Below are 24,755 nucleotides of genomic sequence, written 5' to 3'. Positions count from 1 at the left end.
AGGTGCTGGACCCCAGGATAGGGAGTTTGTGGAGTGTCTAAGGGATGTATTTTTGGAACAGCTTGTGCTTCAGCCAACCAGGAACGAGGCTATTTTGGACTTGGTGATGTGTAATGAACAGGAATTGATAAGTGATCTTGAAGTAAAGGAGCCATTAGGAAGTAGTGATCATAACATGATAAGTTTTTATCTACAATTTGAGAGGTATAAGGGCAGATCAGAGGTGTCAGTGTTGCAATTAAATAAAGGAGACTACAGAGCCATGAGGGAAGAGCTGGCCAAAGTTAAATGGGCAGATGCCCTGGCAGGAAAGACAGTGGATCAGCAGTGGCAGATATCCTTGGGGATAATACAAAAGATGCAAAAGCAGTTCATTCCAATGAGAAGGAAGGATTCAAAGAGGGGGAAGGGGCCACAGTGGTTGACAAAGGAAGTCAGAGATTGTATAGCATTAAAGAAAAAGAAGTATGACAGGGCTAAGATGAGTGGGAATACAGATGATTGGGAAAGTTTTAAGGAACAGCAGATCTTAACTAAAAAAGCAATACGGAGAGAAAAAAATCAGGTATGAGCTCAATCTAGCCAGGAATATAAAAGGGGATAGCAAAAGCTTTTTTAGCTATGTGAAGAGAAAGAAGATAGTTAAGAACAATGTTGGCCCCTTGAAGAATGAATTGGGAGAAATTGTTATGGGAAACAGGGAAATGGCAACAGAATTTAATGCGTACTTTAGATCTGTCTTCACCAGGGAGGACACAAGCAATCTCCCAGATGTATGGATGGGCCAGGGTCATAAGATATCAGAGGAATTGAGACAGATTGACATTAGGAAAGAAACTGTGATGAGTAGACTGGTAGGACTGAAGGCTAATAAATCCCCGGGTCCAGATGGTCTGCATCCGAGGGCTTTAAAAGAGGTGGCTCAGGAAATTGCGGATGCATTGTTAATCATTTTCCAATGTTCCTTAGATTCAGGATCAGTTCCTGAAGGTTGGAGAGTGGCTAATGTTATCCCACTTTTCAAGAAGGGAGGGAAGGAGAAAACGGAGAACTATCGCCCTGTTAGCCTAACGTCAGTAGTGGGGAAGATGAGTCCATTATTAAGGACGAAATAGTGGCACATCTAGATGGCAGAAATAGGATTAGACCGAGCCAGCATGGATTTACCAAGGGCAAATCATGCTTGACTAATCTGTTGGAGTTTTTTGAGGGTGTAACAAGGATGTTAGACGAGGGTAAGCCAGTGGATGTTGTATACCTAGATTTTCAGAAGGCATTCGATAAGGTGCCACATAGGAGATTGGTGAGTAAAATCAGAGCTCATGGCATTGGGGGCAGGGTTTCAACATGGATAGAAAACTGGTTGGCAGATAGAAAGCAAAGGGTAGCAGTGAATGGGTGTTTCTCGGACTGGCTGGAGGTGACTAGTGGGGTACCACAGGGCTCTGTATTGGGACCACAGCTCTTTACGATTTATGTCAATGATTTAGATGAGGGCATTGAAAACTATATCAGCAAGTTTGCTGACGATACTAAACTGGGTGGCAGTGTGACATGCGAAGAGGACGTTAGGAGAATACAGGGAGACTTGGATAGGCTGGGTGAGTGGGCAGATACTTGGCAGATGTCATTCAATGTGAATAAATGTGAAGTTATCCACTTTGGAAGCAGGAACAAGAGGGCAGAGTATTGTCTGAACGGTGTAGAGTTAGGTAAGGGAGAAATGCAAAGAGACCTAGGAGTCCTAGTTCACCAGTCAATGAAGGTGAATGAGCAAGTGCAACAGGCAGTGAAGAGGGCAAATGGAATGTTGGCCTTTGTTACAAGGGGAATTGAATACAAGAGCAAGGATGTCCTTTTGCATTTGTACAGGGCCCTGGTGAGACCACACCTGGAATATTGTGTACAGTTTTGGTCTCCAGGTTTAAGGAAGGACATTCTGGCAGTTGAGGAAGTGCAGCGTAGATTCACTAGGTTGATTCCTGGGATGGCAGGGCTGTTTTACGCAGAGAGATTGGAGAGATTGGGCTTGTACACGCTGGAATTGAGGAGATTGAGAGGGGATCTGATTGAAACGTTTAAGATAATTAAAGGATTTGATAGGATTGAGGCAGGAAATATGTTCCAGATGTTGGGAGAGTCCAGTACCAGAGGGCATGGATTGAGAATAAGAGGTCAGTTATTTAAAACAGAGTTAAGGAAGAGCTTCTTCTCCCAGAGAGTTGTGCAGGTGTGGAATGCACTACCTCGGAAGACAGTGGAGGCCAATTCTCTGGATGCTTTCAAGAAGGAGCTAGATAGATATCTGATGGATAGGGGAATCAAGGGACTGGGTATTGATAGTGAATGATCAGCCATGATCTCAGAATGGCGGTGCAGACTTGAGGGGCCGAATGGTCTACTTCTGCACCTATTGTCTATTGTGCAGTGTGTTGTGTGCTGTTAGTAATTTGTTTTGCACAGTGGCTCTGAAGGAATCCTGTTTCATTTAGCTGGATTCCTCTGTGGCTGAATGATAATTAAACTTTAAACTTGAAGCTTAATTCAGGTGTTTACCTTCCTTAACAAGTCAGTTGTGTAATATGAAAGCCACACTTGAGGTAATAAATAGCAGGTAATATCTGGCCAGACAATGGCTATCTGACAAAGCAAACTCAACTTCATCAGATCTTCGGGGACACCACCATTGCCTAGCTTTGCATCAAGATCCCCAGGGTTACCATTGATTCTTAAAAAGTAGTGTATGCAAAACATTTTAGGATCAAGCTTACCACAGTTTGTTACCCTTTTATCTATATCAGCTTGCCTTATATGCAGTAAATATACAATTATACAATAACAAAAAGGTGCAGAGTGTGCTGGAGCAGATACAGTAGGATAGAATGATATTAGTAAAAGAGTCATGAAGCCTAGGAACTATTTCTGCAGGAAAAGCTCAAAGTATGGTTTTAAAATGGCTTTTCTATTGCATTACAAATTAATTAAATTACGTAACAGGCAACTGAGAACTAAAAAGCACAGGAAGCATGAATTATGAATCAAGCTTCAAGACCTAGCCCTTTGTACCTCCCTCTGCAACGGGATACTTCACTCACTGATTTCAACCTCTCATTGCTAAGGGCGGAAGTTCCCACTTGCTTCAAAAAGACAACAATTATACCAATGCCTAAGAAGAATAATGTGATTTACCTTAATGACTATCACCTAGCAGCGTTCACATCAACAGTGATGAAATGCTTTGAGAGGTTGGTCATGACTAGACTGAACTCCTGCCTCAGCAAGGACCTGGACCCATTGCAATTTGCCTATTGCCACAATCTCAATGGCTCTGCAGATGGCTTTAGACCACCTGGCCAGCACAAACACCTGAGTCAGGATGCTCTTCATCGACTATAGCTCAGCATTTAATACCATCATTCCCACTATCCTGATTGAGAAGTTGCAGGACCTGGACCTACCTGTACCTCCCTCTGCAACTGGATCCTCAACTTCCTAACCGGAAGACCACCATCTGTGCGGATTGGTGATAACATATCCTCCTCGTGATAACAATCAACACTGGTGCACCTCAGGAGTGTGTGCTTAGCCCACTGCTCTACTCTCTATATACATATGACTGTACGGCTAGTACAGTCAAATGCCATCTATAAATTTGCTGATGATACAACCATTATTGGTATAATCTCAGGTGGTGATGAGAGGGCGTACAGGAGTGAGATATGCCAAATGGTAGAATGGTGCCACAGCAACGACCTGACACTCAGCGTAAGAAACCTTCAAGGAGTGGTGTCTCAGAAAGGCAGCATCCATTATCAAGGACTTCCAGCACCCAGGACATGCCCTTTTCTCACTGTTACCATCAGGCAGGAGATACAGAAGCCTGAAGGCACACACTCAGCGATTCAGGAACAGCTTCTTCCCCTCTGCCATCGATTCCTAAATGGACATTGAACCCTTGGACACTACCTCTCCTTCTTAATATTTCTGTTTTTTGCACTTTTTAAAATCTATTCAATATACATATACTGTAATTGATTTACTTATTTATTTATTATTTTTAATTTATAATTTTTTCTATATTATGTATTGCATTGAACTGCTGCTGCTAAGTTAATAAATTTCACATCACATGTCGGTGATAATAAACCTGAGCCTGATTCTGATTCTCATTGGCTGGCCTCAGCAGTGAGGATTATTAACGACATCGCCTTATCACTGATCGTCAACACTGGTACACCTCGAGACTGCGTGCTTAGTCTCATGCTCAACTCCATACATACATGACTGTATGGCACAGCTCCAATGCCGTATGCAGATTCACTGATGATGCTGTTGTTGGACAAATCACAGGTGGCAATGAGTCCACTTACTGGAGTGAGATAGGATTCCAGGCCGAGGGGTGCCACAGTAACAACCTCTCACTCAATGGCAGTAAAACTAAAGAGCTCATTGTTGACTTCAGGAAGTGGATGGAGGGCAAACACAGACCTTCAGGGATTGGCTGTGGAGATAGTCAGCAACTTGAATCTCTGGGCGTTAATATATTAGATGAACTATCCTGGGCCCAGCATTTTGATGCCATCAAAACTGCAAGCACCAGTACCTTTACTTCCTTAGGAAGTTAAAGAGTTTCAGTGCCACTTAACACCCCTCTACAGATGTGTTATAGAAAAGTGTTCAGTGAAAGTATCCTGACTGGTTGCATGATGTTTTGGCATGCCAGTTCAAATGCACAGGAACACAAGAATTTGCAGAATATTGGACTATGCACAATGCATCACGGGCACATCCTTCCCCACTGCTAGTAGTGTCTACAGGAGGTACTGCCTCAAGGAGGTAACATCCAAAGATCCCCAGCGCCCAGGCCATGCCATCTTTCTGCAGTTACCATGAGCTAGGAGCTACAGAGGCCTGAAGTCCTGTACTACCAGTTTTAAGAACAACTACTTCCCTTCAGCCATTTGGTTCTTCAACCAAATGTCTATCACAACTTTGATCATTTTGGAGTAGAAAGGTCTGACTATTTTTTTGTTCAAATTGTATTTTCTTCATTGTAAAGTTGTGTATAATTTATGATTTTCTTGGGAATGCTACTTCTCTGATGCTACGTGCCTGTGATGCAGCTGTACCTCTGCATACATATACGTGTGCATATGACAATAAACTCAACTTTGACCTTGATAATGATTAGTTGTCACACCAAGTGCACTGATTTTTCTTCCCTCTTGGGAATAACCTTTAAAAAATCTTGGGACTGAAGTGGTTCTTACTGTGCTTTGACTTTCTCTTCCAAGTTTAAGATTTGCTGGGTCTAATCTACATTTTATCCTAAATGGCAGCTTCAGCCTGCATGCTAAAGGCCATGTGTGGGGAGTTCACTATCTGTCCCAGCTTTTTTACCATGGTAATTCCAACCTTGGTAAATTTGTTCTCCCTGCTGTTCCCAATGATATCAGAACTACGTTCCCTAGTTTTACCTCACAGGGCATATCTGCTCTGATCCTGCTTCACAGCTAGTTTAAATAAAGTCTGAATCTATGCAGAACTATGAATTTGTAATTTCTGGACATTGTTGAACACAAGGGCCAAAGTACTGCAATGGATCTTACTGTAAGATTCACCTGCTTGATTCACTGTTCATGCTATAACATTCTGTTTGAATTGCTAACGGTCACAGCTGCTGCACCACATGCCAGAAAGGCTGGGCAGGTGCCAGCTGTACAAATTTGTTCAGGAATGCCTCGAATAGACTTACCTTCTCATGTTCTCAGTATGATTTATTTATATTTTTTATATGCACTGTTTGTCTTTTTTTTTGCACGTTGGTTGTTTGTCAGACTCTGTGTGTAGTTTTCCATTGATTCTATTGTATATCTCTGTTCTACAGTGAATGCCTGTAAGAAAATGAATCTCAATGGTGATATACTTTGTGCATACTCTGATAATAAATGTACCTTGAACTTCGCACTATAGAAATGTGACCTTATTTTTATTGAATGGGGAAATCACTAAATGATGTGTGGTAAAACCTTCCAGTGTAAGAACTGCAAGAATAATGTATTTTTCTTGCAAGAAAATGGTTTAGTATATTGTCTAGGCTGCGTCACATCTTAGATTTTTAAATTAGGTTTGCATCTTTTGTTATGTTATTTAACTGCCATGTTGTGTGTCATAAAACATATTTGAAGATATGTTCTGAATTTATCAGTAAAATCCCAACTGCCTGATTTTTCAGAAAAATAATGACTTACATTTTGGGAGGCCTCAATGTAAAACATTCTTAGTACTAGGTGCCTCATTTCTCACTTCAGTATCTTGTGATGTCCACAGTTGATATCAGGATGCCATTTATCACAAAAATATCAATCATTAATCCACAAAATTTCATAATATTTTGAATGATCTGCTTGTGATTTTCCCCAGTTAATTTGATGTTATTTTCTGCACAGCACATTTGAGAAATCTATCCTTCCTTAGCTGTGATTTCTACAGGATTATGCCTGGAATCTGAAGTCTAAACAATTTATCTAGAAATCCCCTACAGACCACTGAAAATGACATGACAGACAACACTAGCCCAGATTTTTCATTTTGGCCTTTAGATCTAGAAACTTCATATATTTATATTTACGTGTAATGGTTATTTTTGTAATTTTCTAGTTCTTTAAAGTTATGTTCACAGCTCTATTAATCAGTGATTGATGCCCAGTTTGCTTTTGAGTGTCAGTAAATGAAGATAGTTAGAAATTTTTGATTTCATACTGTGGGGGTACTGAGCCACTATTCATTATCTATTACCCAAGTTATTTGATTAGTAACATTCTAAAAAATATTAATATTGCTTGTTTACTGTTTTTTTCAATAGAGCTTGCTGCAGAGTTTGACTAGTGTGGATCAAGAAGTCAGAAGCTTTATTCAGAGCTTACATTTCCCAGAGGAGGACTACCATCTTAAATTATTGAAAAATGTATGTATATTCTTGGAAGAGACCTTTTAAGAGTTAAATCAAATGCTCTCATTGCATGCATGTTCTTTTTTTTAATTTGCAAAGATGGAAATACTTTTCTTATCTATATTTGTAGTGAATGTGGTAGTAAATACAAAATGGATTGTATACTTTTGTACTGGGTCCTTATATATATTTTTCACTATTTTGGAATTCTGGCAAAAGGTGTGAGGAGGGTGGTTACACAACCACTAGTTTGTCAACTATACTCAACTATACTTAGCCTCCACAGCTATCAGGTGCAAAAAATTCCTCATATCTAACCCCCTCTGGCTAAAGAAATTCCTCCTCATCTCTGTTCAAAATGGGCATCCTTTTATTCTGAGGTTGGGCCCTTTGGCCCTAGACTGTCCCACTACTGGAAACATCCACTCTATCCAGGTCTTTAAATAATTGGTGGGTTTCAGTGAGATTCCTCCTCATCTGGTGATTACAGTCTCAGAGTCATCAACTACTTCTCATAGGTTAACCTCTTCATTCCTGGCATCATTCTCAAAAACCTCCTCTGGATCGTCTCCAACATCAGCACATCCTTCCTTAGATATGGCACCCAAATTTACTCATAGTATTCCAAATGTAGTCTGATAAAGCCTCAGCATTACATCCTTGTATGTCTATCCAAGTGCTCTTGAGATTATTGGTAACGCTGCATATGAAGTCCTTACTACTGACTTAACCTGCAAGTTAACCTTTAGGGAACCCTGAACTAGGACTTCCAAGTCCTTTTGCACTTCTGATTTCTGAATTCCATTTAGAAAATAGTCTATGCCTTTATTCCTTCTATCAAAGTACATGAACGTAGTCTTTCCTTCCTTCTGCCTCTTCTTTTTCCATTCCCCCACCTATTGAAGTGCTTTTGCAGACCATCTGCCCCTCCACCTATCTTTGTATCATCCACAAACCTGGCTACAAAGCCATCAAATACATTATCCAGATTATTAACATATAACTTAAAAAGTAATTGACCTAACACTGACACCTGCAAAACACTACTAATGCCTGGCAGCCAAGTAGAACCCCCCCCCCCCCTTTATTCCCACTCCTTGTGTTCTGCCAGTCAGCCAATCTTCTATCCAGACTAGTACCTTTCCAGTATTACCATGGGCTCCTATTTTGTTTAGCAGCCTCATGTGTGGCACCTGGCAATTCAAATAAACTAAAAACAGATCCCAAATAAATGCCACTGACTCTCCTTTGTCTATCCTGTTTGTTACTTTCTCAAATAATTAAAATAGATCTGTCAGGCCAGTTCTCCCCTTAGGGAAACATACTGAGTTCAGCCTATTTTGTCATGTGCTTAATATGGTCCAGAAAACAGACTACAGGGAGTTAGGAAAGAAGCTGAGAAGCAGGACCACAAGGATAATAATCTCAGGATTATTGCCTGTGCCATACGACAGTGAGTATAGGAATAGAATGAGGTTGAGGATAAATAAGTGGCTGAGGGATTAGAGCAGGGGGCAGGGATTCAGATTTATGGAACTTTGGGACCTCTTTTGGGGTGAACGTGACCTGTACAATAAGGATGACTTGCACTAGAATCCGAGAGGGACCAATATCCTGGCAGGGAGGTTTGATGAGGCTATTGGGGAGAGTTTAAAACCAGAATTGCTGGGAGTGGGAACCAAACTGAAGAGACGGAGGAAGGGGCGGTTGGCTCACAAATAGAGAAAGCATGTAAGCATGTGTGAGAGGGAGGATAGGCAGGTGATAGAGGAGGGATGTGATCAGACTAATGGTTTGAGATGGGTCTATTTTAATACAAGAAGTATGAACAAAGCAGATGAGCTTAGAGCTTGGATCTGTACTTGGAGCTATGATGTTGTGGCCATTACAGAGACTTGGATGGCTCAGGGGCAGGAATGGCTACTTAGAGTGCTGGGCTTTAGATGTTTCAGAAAGGACAGGGAGGGAGGCAAAGGAGGTGGGGGTCTGGCACTGCTGATCAGAGATAGTGTTGTGGCTGCAGAAAAGGAGGAAATCATGTTGGGATTGTCTACTGAGTCTCTGTGGGTGGAAGTTAGAAACAGGAAGGGGTCAATAACTCTACTGGGTGTTTTTTTTAGACCACCCAATAGTAACAGAGACACTGAGGAGCAGATAGGGAGATAATAACAGGGTTGTCGTGATGGGAGATATTAATTTCCCCAATATTGATTGGCATCTCCCTAAAGCAAGAGGTTTAGATGGGGTGGAGTTTGTTAGGTATGTTCAGGAACGTTTCCTGACACAATATGTACATAAGCCTACAGGAGGAGAGGCTTTACTTGATCTGGTATTGGGAAATGAACCTGGTCAGGTGTCAGGTCTCAGTGGGAGAGCATTTTGGAGATAATGATCACAATTCTATCTCCTATACCATAGTATTGTAGAGGGATGGGGTAGGCAAGTTAGAGAAACGTTTTTTTGGAGTAAGGGGAAATATGAAACTATCAGACAGGAACTTGGAAGTATAAATTGGGAGTAGATGTTCTCAGGAAAATGTATGGCAGAAATGTGACAAATGTTCAGGGGATATTTGTGTGGCGTTCTGCATAGATACATTCCAGTAAGACAGGGAAAGGATGATAGGGTACAGGAACCATGGTGTACAAAGGCTGTTGACAATATAGTCAAGAAGAAAAGAAAAGGTTCAAAAAATTAGGTAATGATAGAGATCTAGAAAATTATAAGGCTAGCAGGAAGGAGTTTAAGAATGAAATTAGGAGAGCCAGAAGGGGCCATGAGAAGGCCTTGGCGAGCAAGATTAAGGAAAACCCCAAGGCATTCTACAAGTATGTGAAGAGCAAGAGGATAGGATGTGAGAGGATAGGACCAATCAAGTATGACAGTGGAAAAGTGTATATGGAACCAGAGGAGATAGTGGGGGTACTTGATGAATTGTTTGCTTCAGTATTCACTATGGAAAAGGACCTTGGCGATTGTAGTGATTACTTACAGCGGACTGAAAAGCTTCAGTATATAGACGTTAAGAAAGAGGATGTGCTGGAGATTTTGGAAAGCATCAAGTTGGATAAGTCACCGGAACTGGACGAGATATACCCCAGGCTACTGTGGGAGGTGAGGGAGGAGATTGCTGAGCCTCTGGTGATGATCTTTGCATCATCAATGGGGACTGCAGAGGTTCTGGAGGATAGGAGGGTTGCAGGTTTTGTTTCCTTATTCAAGAGAGGGAGGAGAGATAGCCCAGGAAACTATTGACCAGTGAGTCTTACTTCAGTGGTTGGTAAGTTGCTGGAGAAGATCCTGAGAGGCAGGATTTATGAACATTTGGAGAGGCATAATATGATTAGGAATAGTCTATGTTCCATGTTTTTCTATGTTTCTATGCTTCCAAGTATGCTTGAAATCTCATCCTTAATCATGGACTCTAAAATCTTACCAACCACTGAAGTCGGGTTAACTGGCCTATAATTTCCTGTCTTTTGCCTCCCTCTCTTTCAAAAAGTGGAGTGATTTTCCAGTCCTTTGGAACCATTCCATACTCTGGTGATTTTTGAATGATCCTTCAGACTTTTCAGCTTCCTAAGCAACCTCTCCTTAATACATTGGTATACAAAAGTTTGGGCACCCCTGGTCAAAATCTCTGTTACTGTGAATAGTTAAGTGAGTAGAGGATAAACTGATCTCCAAATGTCATAAAGTTAAAGATGAAACATTCTTTTCAACATCTTAAGCAAGGTTAGTGTATTATTTTTGTTTTGTACAATTTTAGAGTGACAAAAAGGAAAGGAATACCATGCAAAAGTTTGGGCACCCCAAGGGATTTGAGCTGTCAGATAACTTTTTACCAAGGTCTCAGACCCTAATTAGCTTGTTAGGGCTATGGCTTGTTCACAGTCATCATTAGGAAAGGCCAGGTGATGCAAATTTCAAATCTTTATAAATACCCTGACTCCTCAAACAACAATCAGCAGCCATGGGCTCCTCTAAGCAGCTGCCTAGCTCTCTGAAAATTAAAATAAATGATGCCCACAAGGCTATAAGAAGATAACAAAGTGTTTTCAGGTAGCCGTTTCCTCAGTTCATAATGTAAATAAGAAACAGCAGTTAACAGGAACGATGGAGGTCAAGTTGAGGTCTGGAAGACCAAGAAAACTTTCTGAGAGAACTGTTCGTAGGATTGCTAGAAAGGCAAATCAAAACCCCTGTTTGACTGCAAAAGACCTTCAGGAAGATTTAGCAGACTCTGGAGTGATGGTGCACTGTTCTACTGTGCAGTGACACCTGCACAAATATGACCTTCATGGAAGAGTCATCAGAAGAAAACCTTTCCTGCATCCTCACCACAAAATTCAGCATCAGAAGTTTGCAAAGGAACGTCTAAACAAACCTGATGCATTTTGGAAACAAGTCCTGTGGACTGATGAAGTTAAAATAGAGCTTCTTGGCCACAATGAGCAAAGGTATGTTTGGAGAAAAAAAGGGTGCAGAATTTCATGAAAAGAACACCTCTCCAACTGTTAAGTACAGGGGTGGATCAATCATGCTTTTGGCTTGTGTTGCAGCCAGTGGCATGGGGAACATTTCACTGGTAGAGTGAAGAATGAATTCAATTAAATACCAGCAAATTTTGAAAGCAAACATCACAGCATTTGTAAAAAAGCTGAAGATGAAAAGAGGATGGCTTCTACAACAGGATAATGATCCTAAACACACCTCAAAATCCATAATGCACTACCTCAAGATGGGCAAGTTGAAGATTTTGCCATGGCCCTCACAGTCCCCTGACCTAAACATCATCGAAGGAGCAGTACATGCAAGACAGCCCAAGAATCTCACAGAACTAGAAGCCTTTTGCAAGGAAGAATGGGCGAAAATCCCCCAAACAAGAATTGAGAGACTCTTAGCTGGCTACAGAAAGCGTTTACAAGCTATGATATTTGCCAAAAAGGGTGTGCTAAGTACTGACCACACAGGATGCCCAAACTTTTGTTTGAGACCCTTTTCCTTTTTTGTTATTTTGGAACTGTAAAAGATGGAAATAAAAAAGTAATCTTGCTTAAAATATTAAAGAAATGTGTCATCTTTAACTTTATGCCTTTTGGAAATCAGGTCATCTTTTGCTCACTTAGCTATTCACTGTAACAGAAATTTTGATCGGGGGCCCAAACTTTTGCATGCCACTGTAGTAGTGACTACACTCACTCTTGCCCTCTGACTCTCAAATTTCAGAATGAAGACTGATGCAAAGTACTTATTCAATTTGCTGCCATTTCTCTGTTCCTATTTTCTTCTGTGTCAATTTTCAGTGGTCCAATGCCTTTTGTTCACACCTTATATATTTGGAAAAAATTTTAGTATCCTCTATTTTTATATCATTGGCTACCCTACTTTCATATTCCATCTTTTCTCCCCTTATTGGCTTTTAGTTGCCCTCTGTTGGTTTTTGAAAGCTTCGTAATTCCCTAGCTTCCCACTCAATTTGGCAATATTACATCCCCTCTCTTTTGCTTTCATGCTGGCTTTGACTTCATTTTCAGCCACTGTTGCCTCATTCTCCCTTTAGAATGCTGCTTCTTCTTTGAAATGAAGTGATCCAGTGCCTTTCTTTGTTCAACACTGATACACTGATTTCAGCTTTTAAAATTGAAGGGTGAGTTCCAGCACAGATGAACATGGCTAGTGGATATCGATAAATAACTCACCTTTCCTCTGGAAATTGCTACCACAACCTTAGGGCAGATTTGGTTCTCTGGTCCAATTCATTACAGATTGTCTACATCGTGGAACTCACAGTCCCATGTGAGGATTCAGTGGCTGAAGCATATGAGCACAAGAGGCTACGCTATGCAGATCTAGCAGCTGAAGCTCAGCGATGGGGCTGGAAAACCAATGTTTGTCCTGTGGAAGTGGGTCGTAGGGGAACTGTAGCCGCATCCACCATCAAGTTTCTGAAGAGCTAGGGATCCATGATCAGACTCTACAGCAAACCATCAGAGCCACATCAGAGGCAGCAGAAAGAAGCAGTCACTGACATTGCATCAAGTGAAAAGAACTCTCCTGGGCTCCAAGATAGCATCAAGAGTGTGGAAAGCCATGACGGGGGTGACTCTGGGATGCCAGCAGTTATTGTCGAGCCCTCCAGAGATATAGTGGGCTAATCGACCAAACATCAAGGAAGGTGGGTGCCCACTTGAAAACCCCTGCATGTCAACCGTGTGCGTCTCCCAACCTCAAGGCAGTCTCAAGCAAGTGTCTATGACCCATTGGCACAAGGTATCTTATCCCGTGTTTTTTGATTTTGATTAACTGGACCTTCCCAATGACTGCTGTGAAAGGGTAACTGACGACAAGGGAAAGACCTTCTGACAGCATGGAAAGACAGCTAACAGGAGGGAATAGTCCACAATGTGGCTGTCATGGGCTAGATACCCATGTCGGTAGTCCTCAACGCTGTTTTAGAATGTTGGAGACAACAAAGGAAGATACCTAGAGCCTGCGAGAGCAGGGGCGCAATATGGCTCAGTGACTGGTAACATGGCTACAGACCTGGGAACGGAATCTGCCATGAATAAAGAGAGCACTGAACAAGAGACACCAAATCAGCAGCGGCAGTAGTGAGTCACAGGTGTTGGGTGTGCATCTGCAGGTGGGAAAAAGTAACATCAGAAAATGGGTTGAAGATCCAACAAGGGAGGAAAAGGTGCTTCAGGGAGCAGGGACAGGGGCCTCTCATTGACCACACCTCCTTGCGAAGTCAATCAACTGAGTCGAGTGAAGCACAGCGACTAGGCACAAACCAAAGTTCGCAGAGCATCAGCACCCCTGTCACTGAGGAGGTTAGCACAGAAACCCCAGCTGAGGTTTCTGCCCCACCACCAACACCTCCCAAGGGTAAAAAGATCAAAGGATATAGATCACTTGTGAAGTGGCCTAAAACTGCTGAAATGAAAGAGTTGGAACCAACAACAACTTGATGAAAATTTTGGAGCATTTAAAAGGAACAGCAAAGAAGAACTGAAAGAACAAGTGCTGTACTTCGTCTCCCCCCATTAGGCCATACATGGACGATATAACAACACTGACCACTACTGCTGCATATCAAGCAACTACAGGTACTTGGAAAGCTGCGGGAACACATTAAGTGAGCCAGAATGAAAATCAAACCCAGCAAGTCACGAAGTATCTTCATTGGTGCTGACCCTGTTGCAACAGTGTTTGAACAGCCTGTCAAAAGCCTGGGTAGATGGTACAACACCATCCTCATGGACAAAGACTAGGTGCAGCAACTAAAGCAACACATTGCCAACAGCGTGGATAATATCGACAAGACCATGCTGCCTGGAAAACTGAAGCTCTGGTGCTTACAGTTTGGTCTCCTACCCCAGTGATGTGGCCACTCACTGTCTACGAGGTCCCACTAACAACCATGAAGCTCGTGTGAACCAACACTTTGTTCATAAAGAAGTGGCTCCATGTCCCAAGGTGTATCAGTAACATCAGTCTCTATGGTAAAGGAGTCCTTGAACTACCTTTGTCTGGCCTTTCAGAGGAATTCTAGTGTTCTAAGATGTGTCTACAGATAACATTTTAAGAATATTGTGACAAGACCATCAGTAACACTGCATGGATCTTATCAACTGGGTGGAAATGGACCCAGCAGCCCTTAAGCGTAGAGACATTGTGGGTCAAGTCCAGTAGAGCAAGGGCACCTTTGGTCTGGCAGCAAATGGACCCACCTAGCACAAGGCCACAATTCCAGACAGAAGGAAGATGGTTGTTGTGGAAGTATGGTGACAAGAAGAGTTAGACAGAAATGCAAAGGCTGTCTCCCTGACTAAGCAGGGGCAATGGATGTGGTGGGAAAACACTGAGAGGAAGAAATCAGCTGGAAGGACAGATGAGAGATGGAAGCAAATTCCTTATTAGTGCTACCCTCACAAAGAAACCCCTCCACGAATGGTTTAGTACTCTGTGCCTGATTCCGGCAACCCTCAAACATATCCCAGTAAGCTGCAAAATGAACCTCACACAAGGCAGATACAGGCAGGTCTTGAAGAGTCTGGCAGCAGCAATCTGACCAAGAGGATAGCAACCAACTCCTTGCTCCCTAGAACAACTAACACTCTGACTCCAGCAGCATTTGTCTGGGAGGGAGGGTAAAGGCCAACTAATCTCCCTCCTAAGCCAGAAATAGGACAGATGAACATGGCCCATGACTGGAAAATGCAACATTATATCTGCCATTTTCTAACTGCGCTAAAGGCTTACCTACCTTGTTTCGAATACTCTGTGCATTCAGATATAACATCTTCAGTCATGTATTCACCACCCACCTTCTCAAATTTGTTTTCATGTTACTTGCAGTAAAATTCTTAGCCCTTTCTAAATTTTCTCTCTTTTTATTCTGGAGAGTTCTGTAACCTTGCCTGTATTATCCTTCCCTTTTACTTTATCCATACTTTTTCAATGTGTTGAACCATCTGTCCCCGCCTCTGCCCCGCTCTATTATTTAGTATAAAGCCTATCCACAGCACTGGTTGTGCAGTTCAGCACAGGACCCTGGTCCCAACATAGTTCAGATGAAGCCAGTCCCATTGGAACATCTCTCTGCTTCTCCAGTACTGGTGCCAATGTCCCACTTCTCCCACACTAATCTGAGCCATGCACATAACTCTTTGATCTTATTAAATCCGTGCTAATTTTCATGTGTCCCAATTAATAACGCCAAGATTATTACCTTTTTTGTTCTGCATTTTAATTTAGTCCCTAGCTGCTCGAACTCCCTCAGCAGAACCTCCTTCCTCATTTTTCCGACATTATTGGTCCCCACATGGACCACAACAACTAGACCTTTCCCCTTCCAAATTCATCTGTAGGTCAGGTCAGATGAGGCATGCAACACAGCCTTTGGGACTCTTGATCCTTACTACAGGGAACTGTGTATGTTTCCTTGACCATCCTATGCCCAGACATTTCTCTTCTCTCCCCTCTCTTGAATGACTTCCTGAACTATGGTGCCACAGTTAGATTGCTTATACTTCCTACAGCCCCTACTTGCCTACACAAGGAGCAAGGATCTCAAGGGCTAAGCATTCTCTCCAACACTACATCTTGGATACCTTTACCTGTCTCACTTGCATTCAAATCCCCTTGTCCTTGATCACAGACCAAATTGTCCTTGATCACAGACCAAATCACCCAGTTAATATAATGGGTGTGACTATCTCCTAAAATACAGCATCCAGGTAACTCTCCCCCTTCCTGATGAGTCGCTGTGTTTGAAGCTCTGCCTTTCCAGATTAACAAGTTTGAGCCTAAATCCCTCAATCAACCAACACTTGCAGTAGATGTGGTCACCAAAAACCACAATAAGGTCCATCGTGCAGCCACAACAGATCATCTGATCCTGCATCCCTACTTTATTTAGTTAATTGTAATTTGGTGTCTTGTTATTCAATTACTATGTTGTCAGTAACATCATTTTTGCAAGCTACTAAGCGGTTGGTCTGTCTGAGTAGCCTCAAAGTTTCACTCTTGTGTTTTAGTTCTGTAGCGATGCACTGCCAATATACCAGAACAATACCAAGGCAAAGAAGGTTAAATACAGGTTGTAGAGGGTAATATTGTATTCCCTTTATCTTAGTAGGTTATGGAATGATATAATTGAGTCATCAAAATAATTAAAGAATTGAAACATTTAATAAAGAGGGAATTCAAAATTTGAGGACAGAATCTTCTCATTGAGAGCTTGGGCTGATCTCAGAGTTACTCCTTCTTCTTCATATAAAGTAATAGAAATTAGTAAACTATTTTAAATTTTCATACTTAAGATTAATGGACTAACGTTTTTTATTTTTGTAGTGTATGATTTTCTATTTCATTTTTCCAGGTGGTCACTTCTCTAGTGAAGCAGCTTCAAGACTATCACTGTGACAGAAGTTCCATATCATTAAGGTAAATGCCATCTTTGAAGTAAGGTGTGAAATCATTCAAACCTTTACAGTATAATTGGTGATTGATGTAAACATTTACAAAATCGGGCTATATTTCATTTGTTAATTTTTTCTGCCCTCTTAGCAAAGGGAGAAATTCATGTAATGAAATACTGTGTTTTGTGTTCTTGCTGCAGGTTTAGGTTCATTGTATATATGGTTATGATGATGTTTAAATTGAAGTACCTTTACTTCACTTTAAAGTGAGTAAAAGTACATGGAAAATACTGTAACTCCAGTGCCCTGTGGAATATTGCTCAAATAGGTGTCATTTAAACATAACTGCTATTGATTAAAATTTCTTCAGAGAGCAAGGAGTATTTTCCTTTATCTTTCTAAGGATTTCAAATGTGGCAGTTGAATTACTTTATTTGCCAAAAGAACCATGAAGTTTATTTTAACTTAATCTTGTATTTAAATATACTGTATAGTTTGCATATTTCTCTCAGTGTCCCTTAATTTAGTATTTTATTTTAGATGATAATGTGGTGAGTAGAACAACATTGAAGCACTCCATCATTCTGCTCAGTAGCTCAAATCGAAGAAAGTACAAAACATGAAGAAAGTTCAGATATTTTTACTTTGATTGTCTTCTTTCCATTTCCATCTACTTGTTCTTATTTTGCATATTTATGGTTGCAATTAGAGCTTTCAATGCAGATTCATGAGTACCAGTCTTCCTTTTGTCACTTTGTAACACAGCTTGTTTATGCCCACCGAAGTTATAGATTTGTTAGATATTATTAAATCAGATTGTATGCTACAGTTATTTTTCTTTATTATTATTATTTCTTACTTTTTTAGCTGCCACTTCATTTTGAACCATTGAAGTCACCAGATACTGATTCAGAAAGGAATCCATAGTAGGCTCATTTTTTTTCAAGATTGACATTTATTGTCCATCTCTAATTTCCCTTGAGAAGATGGTGATGAATCAGAATCAGGTTTATGATCACTGACATATGCTTTGAGGCAGCAATACAGTACAGAATGAGACATAAAAACTACAATGTTACAATAAATAAATAGTGCAAAACAGGAATAGCGAGGACTGCTCAGATTTTGTTTGTTCAGATCAATTATCTTTTGAACCACTGCATTCCTTCCTTCTAGTGAAAATACTCCCACATTCAACTTCAGCTCTTGGCAGAATTTCCCTTTGATGTCCTTTAACAAGTTTTACCTGGGTATATGGATGGCACAGTGGGCCAAATGCTGCCTTGATGCCAAGGGCATTTACTTCCACTTTACCTTGGAATTCATCTTTTTTTGTCCAAGTGTAGTCTGTGGTGGCAATAAAGCCTGTTGAAACCCAAACTTGCACATGGTGAAGGACCTTCCTGACGAAGGGTCTTAGCCCGAAACGTCTACTGTGCTTCTTCCTATAGATGCTGCCTGGCCTGCTGCGTTCCACCTGCATTTTGTGTGTGTTACATGGTACCTTCCATCACTTTGATTATTGAGAGTAGGGTATTTTAGCAATAACTAGATTGATGTTTTTTGTGTTTTTTTGTGACTAAGGTATATCCGGTCAATTTTTCACTTGCCTGAATAGATAACAGTATTATTATATTCCTGCAGCTCAGTTAGAGGCACAACTACTACATTTGGTACTCCTATTGTTCCCATACAGTAGCTCCTACTGTATCCTGTGCTGTCAGCCATTTCTTGACATCTTGTGGAGTAGACTGAATTGGCTGGGCATCCCAGGAGAAAGCTGGGATGCATTATCAAGCTTGCGTTTCTGTTGAACGTGATTGTGAAAATCTTAACATTGTTTCAGGCACTCACGCTCATGAATCTACCTGTGCCAGTATAACCAGTAGAAGTTACCTTCACACACTCCATTTTAACACAGAAGGCACTTCCCAGCATTGTTAAGGGTGATAATATTCTTGGAGCCTCGTCCTTTTAATTAATTGTACACCACTTTTAACAACTAGATCTGGCAAGAGTGCAGAGCTTCAAAAATATCTGGTAATCGTGTTAGAGCTTTACTAGGCTGTGTACACCACAGCACTTTGATAACCAGTTTGAATTGCCTCATTTGTTTTAAGTAAAATGGGTGGAAAGCCACACATCACAAAGGAATGCGTCTTCTGTGTTAAACTGGTTTTGTTGCAGCAGGGACTGTGTGATGCTAACTTCTGCCAGTTATAATGGGCACATGCAGATTCATGAGGTCAAGATCAAGTCAGTTAATCTCATTCTTGATTCACTTCCAACTTGATTCAGACCCTGTCTGGTAACTTTGTCTGTCAGGACTTAGCTGGCTTGGTTAGTGAATGTGCTATCAAGCCACTCTTTATGATGGACTTTGACACTGAAATTCTAGAATATGTTATATGATCTTGCAACTTATAATGTTTTTTTTCTCAAAGTGTTCCTCAATAAAAGGGAATACTGCTTGATCAATGGGAAGATAGATTATGATTAGGAGGTTCCAATTTCCACAGGTGATCTAATATGAGATTTTTGGGATCTGGAGTCAAAGTTGAAGGCTCGCAAAGCTGCACTCATGTTTGTGTATCTCTGGTGGATATGTTAAATTGTGTATCAGTTATCAAGAGGGTGAAACCGTTAACTTTTCCAACAATTGCTAATAATCATGAATGATTTAATGAAAGACTGGTATTCATATAGTTGCTTCAGAATGGCCTACATTACCAGTTATACCAATTCATTTTAAAACCTTATCTGATCTAGAATATTAAACTTAACGTGGACCCAATAGAACATACTTATGTTACATATATCAAAGTATAATTCTGAGTGTAATCAGAAGTTTTGATGCAACCATATGAAGTGGTGTTTCATTTTAGACAGTCTGTTTTATTTTAGGAATAAGGATCTCACCAGTGTTTACATCCATAGGTGTTCAGGACAGCATGCAGCAACTACAAAAACAGTAGTACCCAGTGCATGAGCTGTAGCCTTTGCATTCTCCGAAATGCTTCATTCTAGTGTTTCAGGAAAATCATTGCATAATTGTAGCTCTCGCACCCATTTAAAAAAATACAGTAATGTGACAACTGACTACTTTCAAAAAGTGCTTAATTTGCCAATTGGAAACTAAAATAACTATAACTTTAGTATTTCCAATGGCTCCACACTAGGAGACATAAATCTTTTGGCAGTATATTTCAAAAACTTCTTTCTGCCAAACAAGTAGCTTTGCTGGCTTGACAACTTGATTTATGCCACATATGCATTATGTTGAACAATGCAGATTTAAGATTTTCCATTAAAAATTTCATGTAGTTTCTAGTATCAAGAAATAGTTTGCTTTGGAGCAAAAACAGTTACTTCTATTTCTCTTCAGCTGCAGCCTGACCTTTTAAGTATTTCCAACAGCTTCTGTTTGGAGATTGTTCATGTCTCTGTGAGATCCTGTACCACAGAGTAATTCTACGAGAGTGGGTGGAGGTTTGCTATTGAAGGGTACCAGATACTTGTAATTTTTTTTTTAAGGACAATGGAAGTAGTTTAGAAGGGGCTGCCCTACTTTTAAAATGTAAGTATCATAGAAAGGGTTTATCTTTCCAATTACTTATATCACAGTTCTGCTCATGAGGACTGTGATACAGCATTAGAAAATCACATGGACACCATACCTACTCCCCATTGCAGCATAACTTTGTTTTCCCACACCGAACACAGGTTCTGATTTCCTTGCTGTAGAGTAGGAGTGAGTACAGAAAGTCATAATACTGTTGGCTGATGTTCTTTAAGGATGTAATTGTTATACAGTGGATTCTGGTGAATTGGTGCCAGTATATTTTGGCCCCAATTAGCTGAAGTTTTATAAGAAGCAGCTAAAACAGTATAAAAAAGACAAACTACTATTTAACTGAGTAACACATTAGGTATTTAAATGAAATACAGAACATATTAGAACATTACCAATATTACTACAGTACTATAAAACTGTGTATTAGTTCCTAATAATTATCGAAGGAAGAATTCATCCATTGTACGCTACCATGTTTTTTGATTGACCGTAAATGAACAAAATCAGCACAGACACCTCGTGCAGATAATGGACTTTCATAAAATGCCTTCAATGATTGCATCCTCCAAATCTTCATTTTCATTATAAAATTTAAGATGATTGTCAATGCCTTCAAATTCTTTGTAGTTCCCTACTTGTTGAAGTGGTGAAATCATTTCCTTTTCACTCCTGGTTATTTTAGCATCTCCAAGCCTGAATGCTTGAAACCACAGTGAGCAAAACAGTTCTGACTGGCTTTTTTCTCACTAAATTTCAGTGACAAAAATCACTGCTTTTTGAACACAAACACCTCCAACTGACACTTTTTTAAAATTTTGCTGTTATAATGGAGTAGTTTCTAGCAGCCATGTAAGTACATGCGACTGATGATAGTTAGAAACTGTTTGGCAACATTCTTCTGTCCTAATTAAGTGGTATACTGTCCAAAATAAATGAAGGGAATACTGGCTATTTGCTCAATTAAGATTTGTTCTGTAATAGTTGTCCCAAATAAGCAGCTGTCCTAATTAACTGGAATCTGCTGTATATCGGAAAATAATAATAAATGAGGACTCCAATTACATCTTTGCACACGTGGCCCAGACAAAGTTCTTGCTATCTGTTTACAATTTCTTAAAAATGATTTCAAATAAATTATTCCTGATTTCTTATTGTTACGTTATTGGAATTAGTTCAATTATATTTATATGTTTATAGTGGTATCTGCTTACTTGGGGCATAAGGGCCACTGTTGAAGAACATTAGGAGATAATGTGGCTGATTGGAGCTATGTTTATTGGTAATTTTGACACAGATTTAGCTAATCAACATTTGTTTCTATAGATTGGAATGAATTAATTCTGTGCCTCTAGGTTGACATATTTCCAGTCAGTTGAATTGGTAATTAGTGAAGAAAACAAAATTGATGCATTCAGTAGATTAAATTCAGCAGTCTTAAATTTGGATCCATACTTTAATTCTTGTATCAGCAGCATTTTAAATCAATAGCATCATTACTTTGGTGGAAACAAATATTAAAATTCATAAGCAGGTGCATTTTAAAATCTGGATTAGATCCAAACTGAGCTTCCTTAAATTGCTATCATACATATTAAAATCACAGAAGGATTTTGAACACTACAACTCCTTTGACTTGTTTCTCAATGTCTGGACATTCCAAATTTGGACAGTTGTTATTTTTTATCTCTTAGGATTCTACCTATACATCTCTGCTAGTGACAAGTTGGATAAAAGTACCTAGATTTAAAACATACTAAACGATTAAGGATGTGAACAATTATATCCGAGTTTTCACAAGGTTACTACCAGTGGACTTAGCTTCCCTCTTTTCAGATATAGACCGATGTGTATTTCCAGCTGTTTTTCATTTGTTTTATAAATTGGAAGCATTTCCTTGTTTTTCCATTTATCTTTAAGACATGGCATGGTAGCATAGTGGTTAAGAAATGCTTTATGGTACCAGTGACCCAGATTCAATTCCCGCCACTGCCTGAAAGGAGTTTGTAAGTTCTCCTTGTGACTGTGTGGGTTTCCTCTGGGTGCTCCGGTTTCACCCCACAGCCCAAACATGTGCCGGTTGGTAGGTTAATTGGTTATTGTAAATTATCCTGATGTTAGGCTAGGATTAAATCGGGGGATTACTGGGCAGAAAGGCTCAAAGTGCTGGAAGGGCCTATTCCGTGCTGTGTCTCAATAAGTAACTGGTGTTGTCTTTTATAGGTTACCACCAGAACGATGGAGGAATGTTTCTATTCTCTGTTTACCTGTTATCACTTTACCAGAGGTTGTTCCATTGGTGGAAGCTCTTCTGAATTGTAATGATGGCTTGGATGAAAATCTCAGCACAGAGTTCCTAGAATCTGTCAGCAATTGTCTTCTACAGTAAGTACATTTAAAGTTGTTAAAGTATGCTTGTAAATCTTGTCATTTGGTCCAGAGGTGGCATTAAATCCACAATTGAAGCTGTACCATATAAAAATTGAACAGTCAGGGTCTTTACTCTAGAAAAAGATTGACTGAAGGTGATTTGATAGTAGAGGATGAGATTATAAAAGAATTCATTGGGAAAGTGTAGAAAAAATGTTTTCTGTTATGAGATGATCAAAAAGAAGGGCTGTGCGTCACTTAAAAAATCCAAGCAAAATGTCTTTCATCAGAGCTATAGAGAAGTACAGCACGTTCGGCCCACTTAGTTCATGATGAAACTATTTAAACTGCCTTCTCCCATTGACCTGCACTGGGACTGTAGCCCTCCATATCCCTACTGTCCATGTAGCTATCCAAATTTCTCTGAAACATTGAAATTGAGCTTGCATGCACCACTTGTGTGGTTATAGAGTGAATTTTGGTATTGGGCAAAATTGGGCAAAATCAATTGGCATTGATTTATTTAAGGGGAAGCTTAGATAAGTAAAAAGAGGAAAAAATGGAATGTTTGGTCTAGCAGAAGGGGTATGGGAAAAAGCTTATTCAGGCAGCATTTGAGGGGTGAAGAGATGATCCTTTCACACCTGAATCAAAAAAATGGCACGTTAGGTTGCAAGGTTTGGTTGTAATTGGTAATTGATAACCTGTGCATTTCCTAGACAGTTGAATTCCATCTGTTATTCCTTTACCAACTTTCCCATTTGATCAATATCCTACTGATACCTTATGCAATTTTATTCTACCACCAATTTTGTTATCATGAGCAAGCTTAATAAATGTGCCACTTAAATTCTCATTTAAATGTATGCCCTGGTTAGGCTTTCTGCTGCTTTGCTGTGAGGTATTTCATTTACTAGTTTTCTGTAAAAGCAGTGGGTCCTGCTGGTAGAATGTTTTGGTTTTGGCTAAAGATAAGGGGTCTTGTTGTTCAACTTTGGAATGCAGAATCAGCCAATCAGGATGGTGGGATTGAGAGAAGGTTGGGGCTCTTGGTATTTTGACAGGAGATGCGGAATAGAGAAGATTGGGGGTGGGGTCCATAGGATTCGATTTGACGGGAAGATATGATTGCAAGGAGTGCTTCATGAGACAAAAGAGTCCAAGATGTTGATTGCTGATGAGAATTCAGTGCCATGAGTAACAGTTTTACCTAGCTTTTGGAAGAGATGAGCTGCAATGGTCATGTACACATTTAGACTGGTCTAACTATAATGGGGCCTTTTACTTTTTTTCTTTCTTTTCTTTCTCTGATAAAGCTTGATAAAGTTTGATAAAGCTGAAATTGGTAAATATACTTTTCTTTATAATTTTATGCTGGTGTATGATTTGTCATGTCTTGGCAACTGGTAATTCTTGTGGGCAGTATTTACATAGCATTGCTCAAATTGAGCTTCCGTTAATCTGAAGATCTCAACTTTACTGTTTGGTTGAACCGGAAACCATGCTGACCCTAGACACATATTGTTATAAAGGTGGCCTTCTCACCACTGAGTCACGTAAATGTTAGCAGAATTAGCTTTCAAGCTAAGTTTGCATACAAGCCTGGTGAGAAGGTTGCATAAATTATTAGCATATAATCAGCATTGATTCCCATGGTCACAAACCAGCAATGTGTAAATAGCTCTCCACTATCATCCTCTGCTTTCTACCCAAAAAAAACAATTTTGTATCTAATTAATCAGCTCACCCTGGATCCCATGTGTTCTAACAGGCTGGCCTACCATGCAGGTCCTTTGTCAAAAGCTTTGCTCTGGTGCATGTGGGTAATATCTACTGCTCTACCTTCTTTCTTTCTTTTTCAATCTTTTTATTGAGTTTCATATATAAAAAAAAACATAACATAATATTGAATAGGTTATAAATACACTAGGCT

The 24,755-nt window shown here is 40.1% G+C and overlaps 1 protein-coding gene across 1 annotated transcript in view; it reads left to right on the top strand.

Moving 5' to 3' along the window:
• Positions 1 to 24,755, top strand: part of fancc (FA complementation group C) — a 181,558-nt gene that overhangs the window by 63,459 nt on the left and 93,344 nt on the right. The window contains exons 5-7 of the mRNA XM_059969866.1: positions 6,866 to 6,967; positions 16,842 to 16,906; positions 22,676 to 22,837. Of these exons, the coding sequence (XP_059825849.1) occupies positions 6,866 to 6,967; positions 16,842 to 16,906; positions 22,676 to 22,837 (329 nt within the window). The remainder of the gene's footprint in view (positions 1 to 6,865; positions 6,968 to 16,841; positions 16,907 to 22,675; positions 22,838 to 24,755) is intronic.

Source organism: Hypanus sabinus, chromosome 5 (assembly GCF_030144855.1).
Source record: "Hypanus sabinus isolate sHypSab1 chromosome 5, sHypSab1.hap1, whole genome shotgun sequence".
NCBI classification, from domain to species: domain Eukaryota; kingdom Metazoa; phylum Chordata; class Chondrichthyes; order Myliobatiformes; family Dasyatidae; genus Hypanus; species Hypanus sabinus.
The sequence above is the reverse complement of the archived record's forward strand: the minus strand, read 5'-3'. Positions and strand labels throughout refer to the sequence as shown.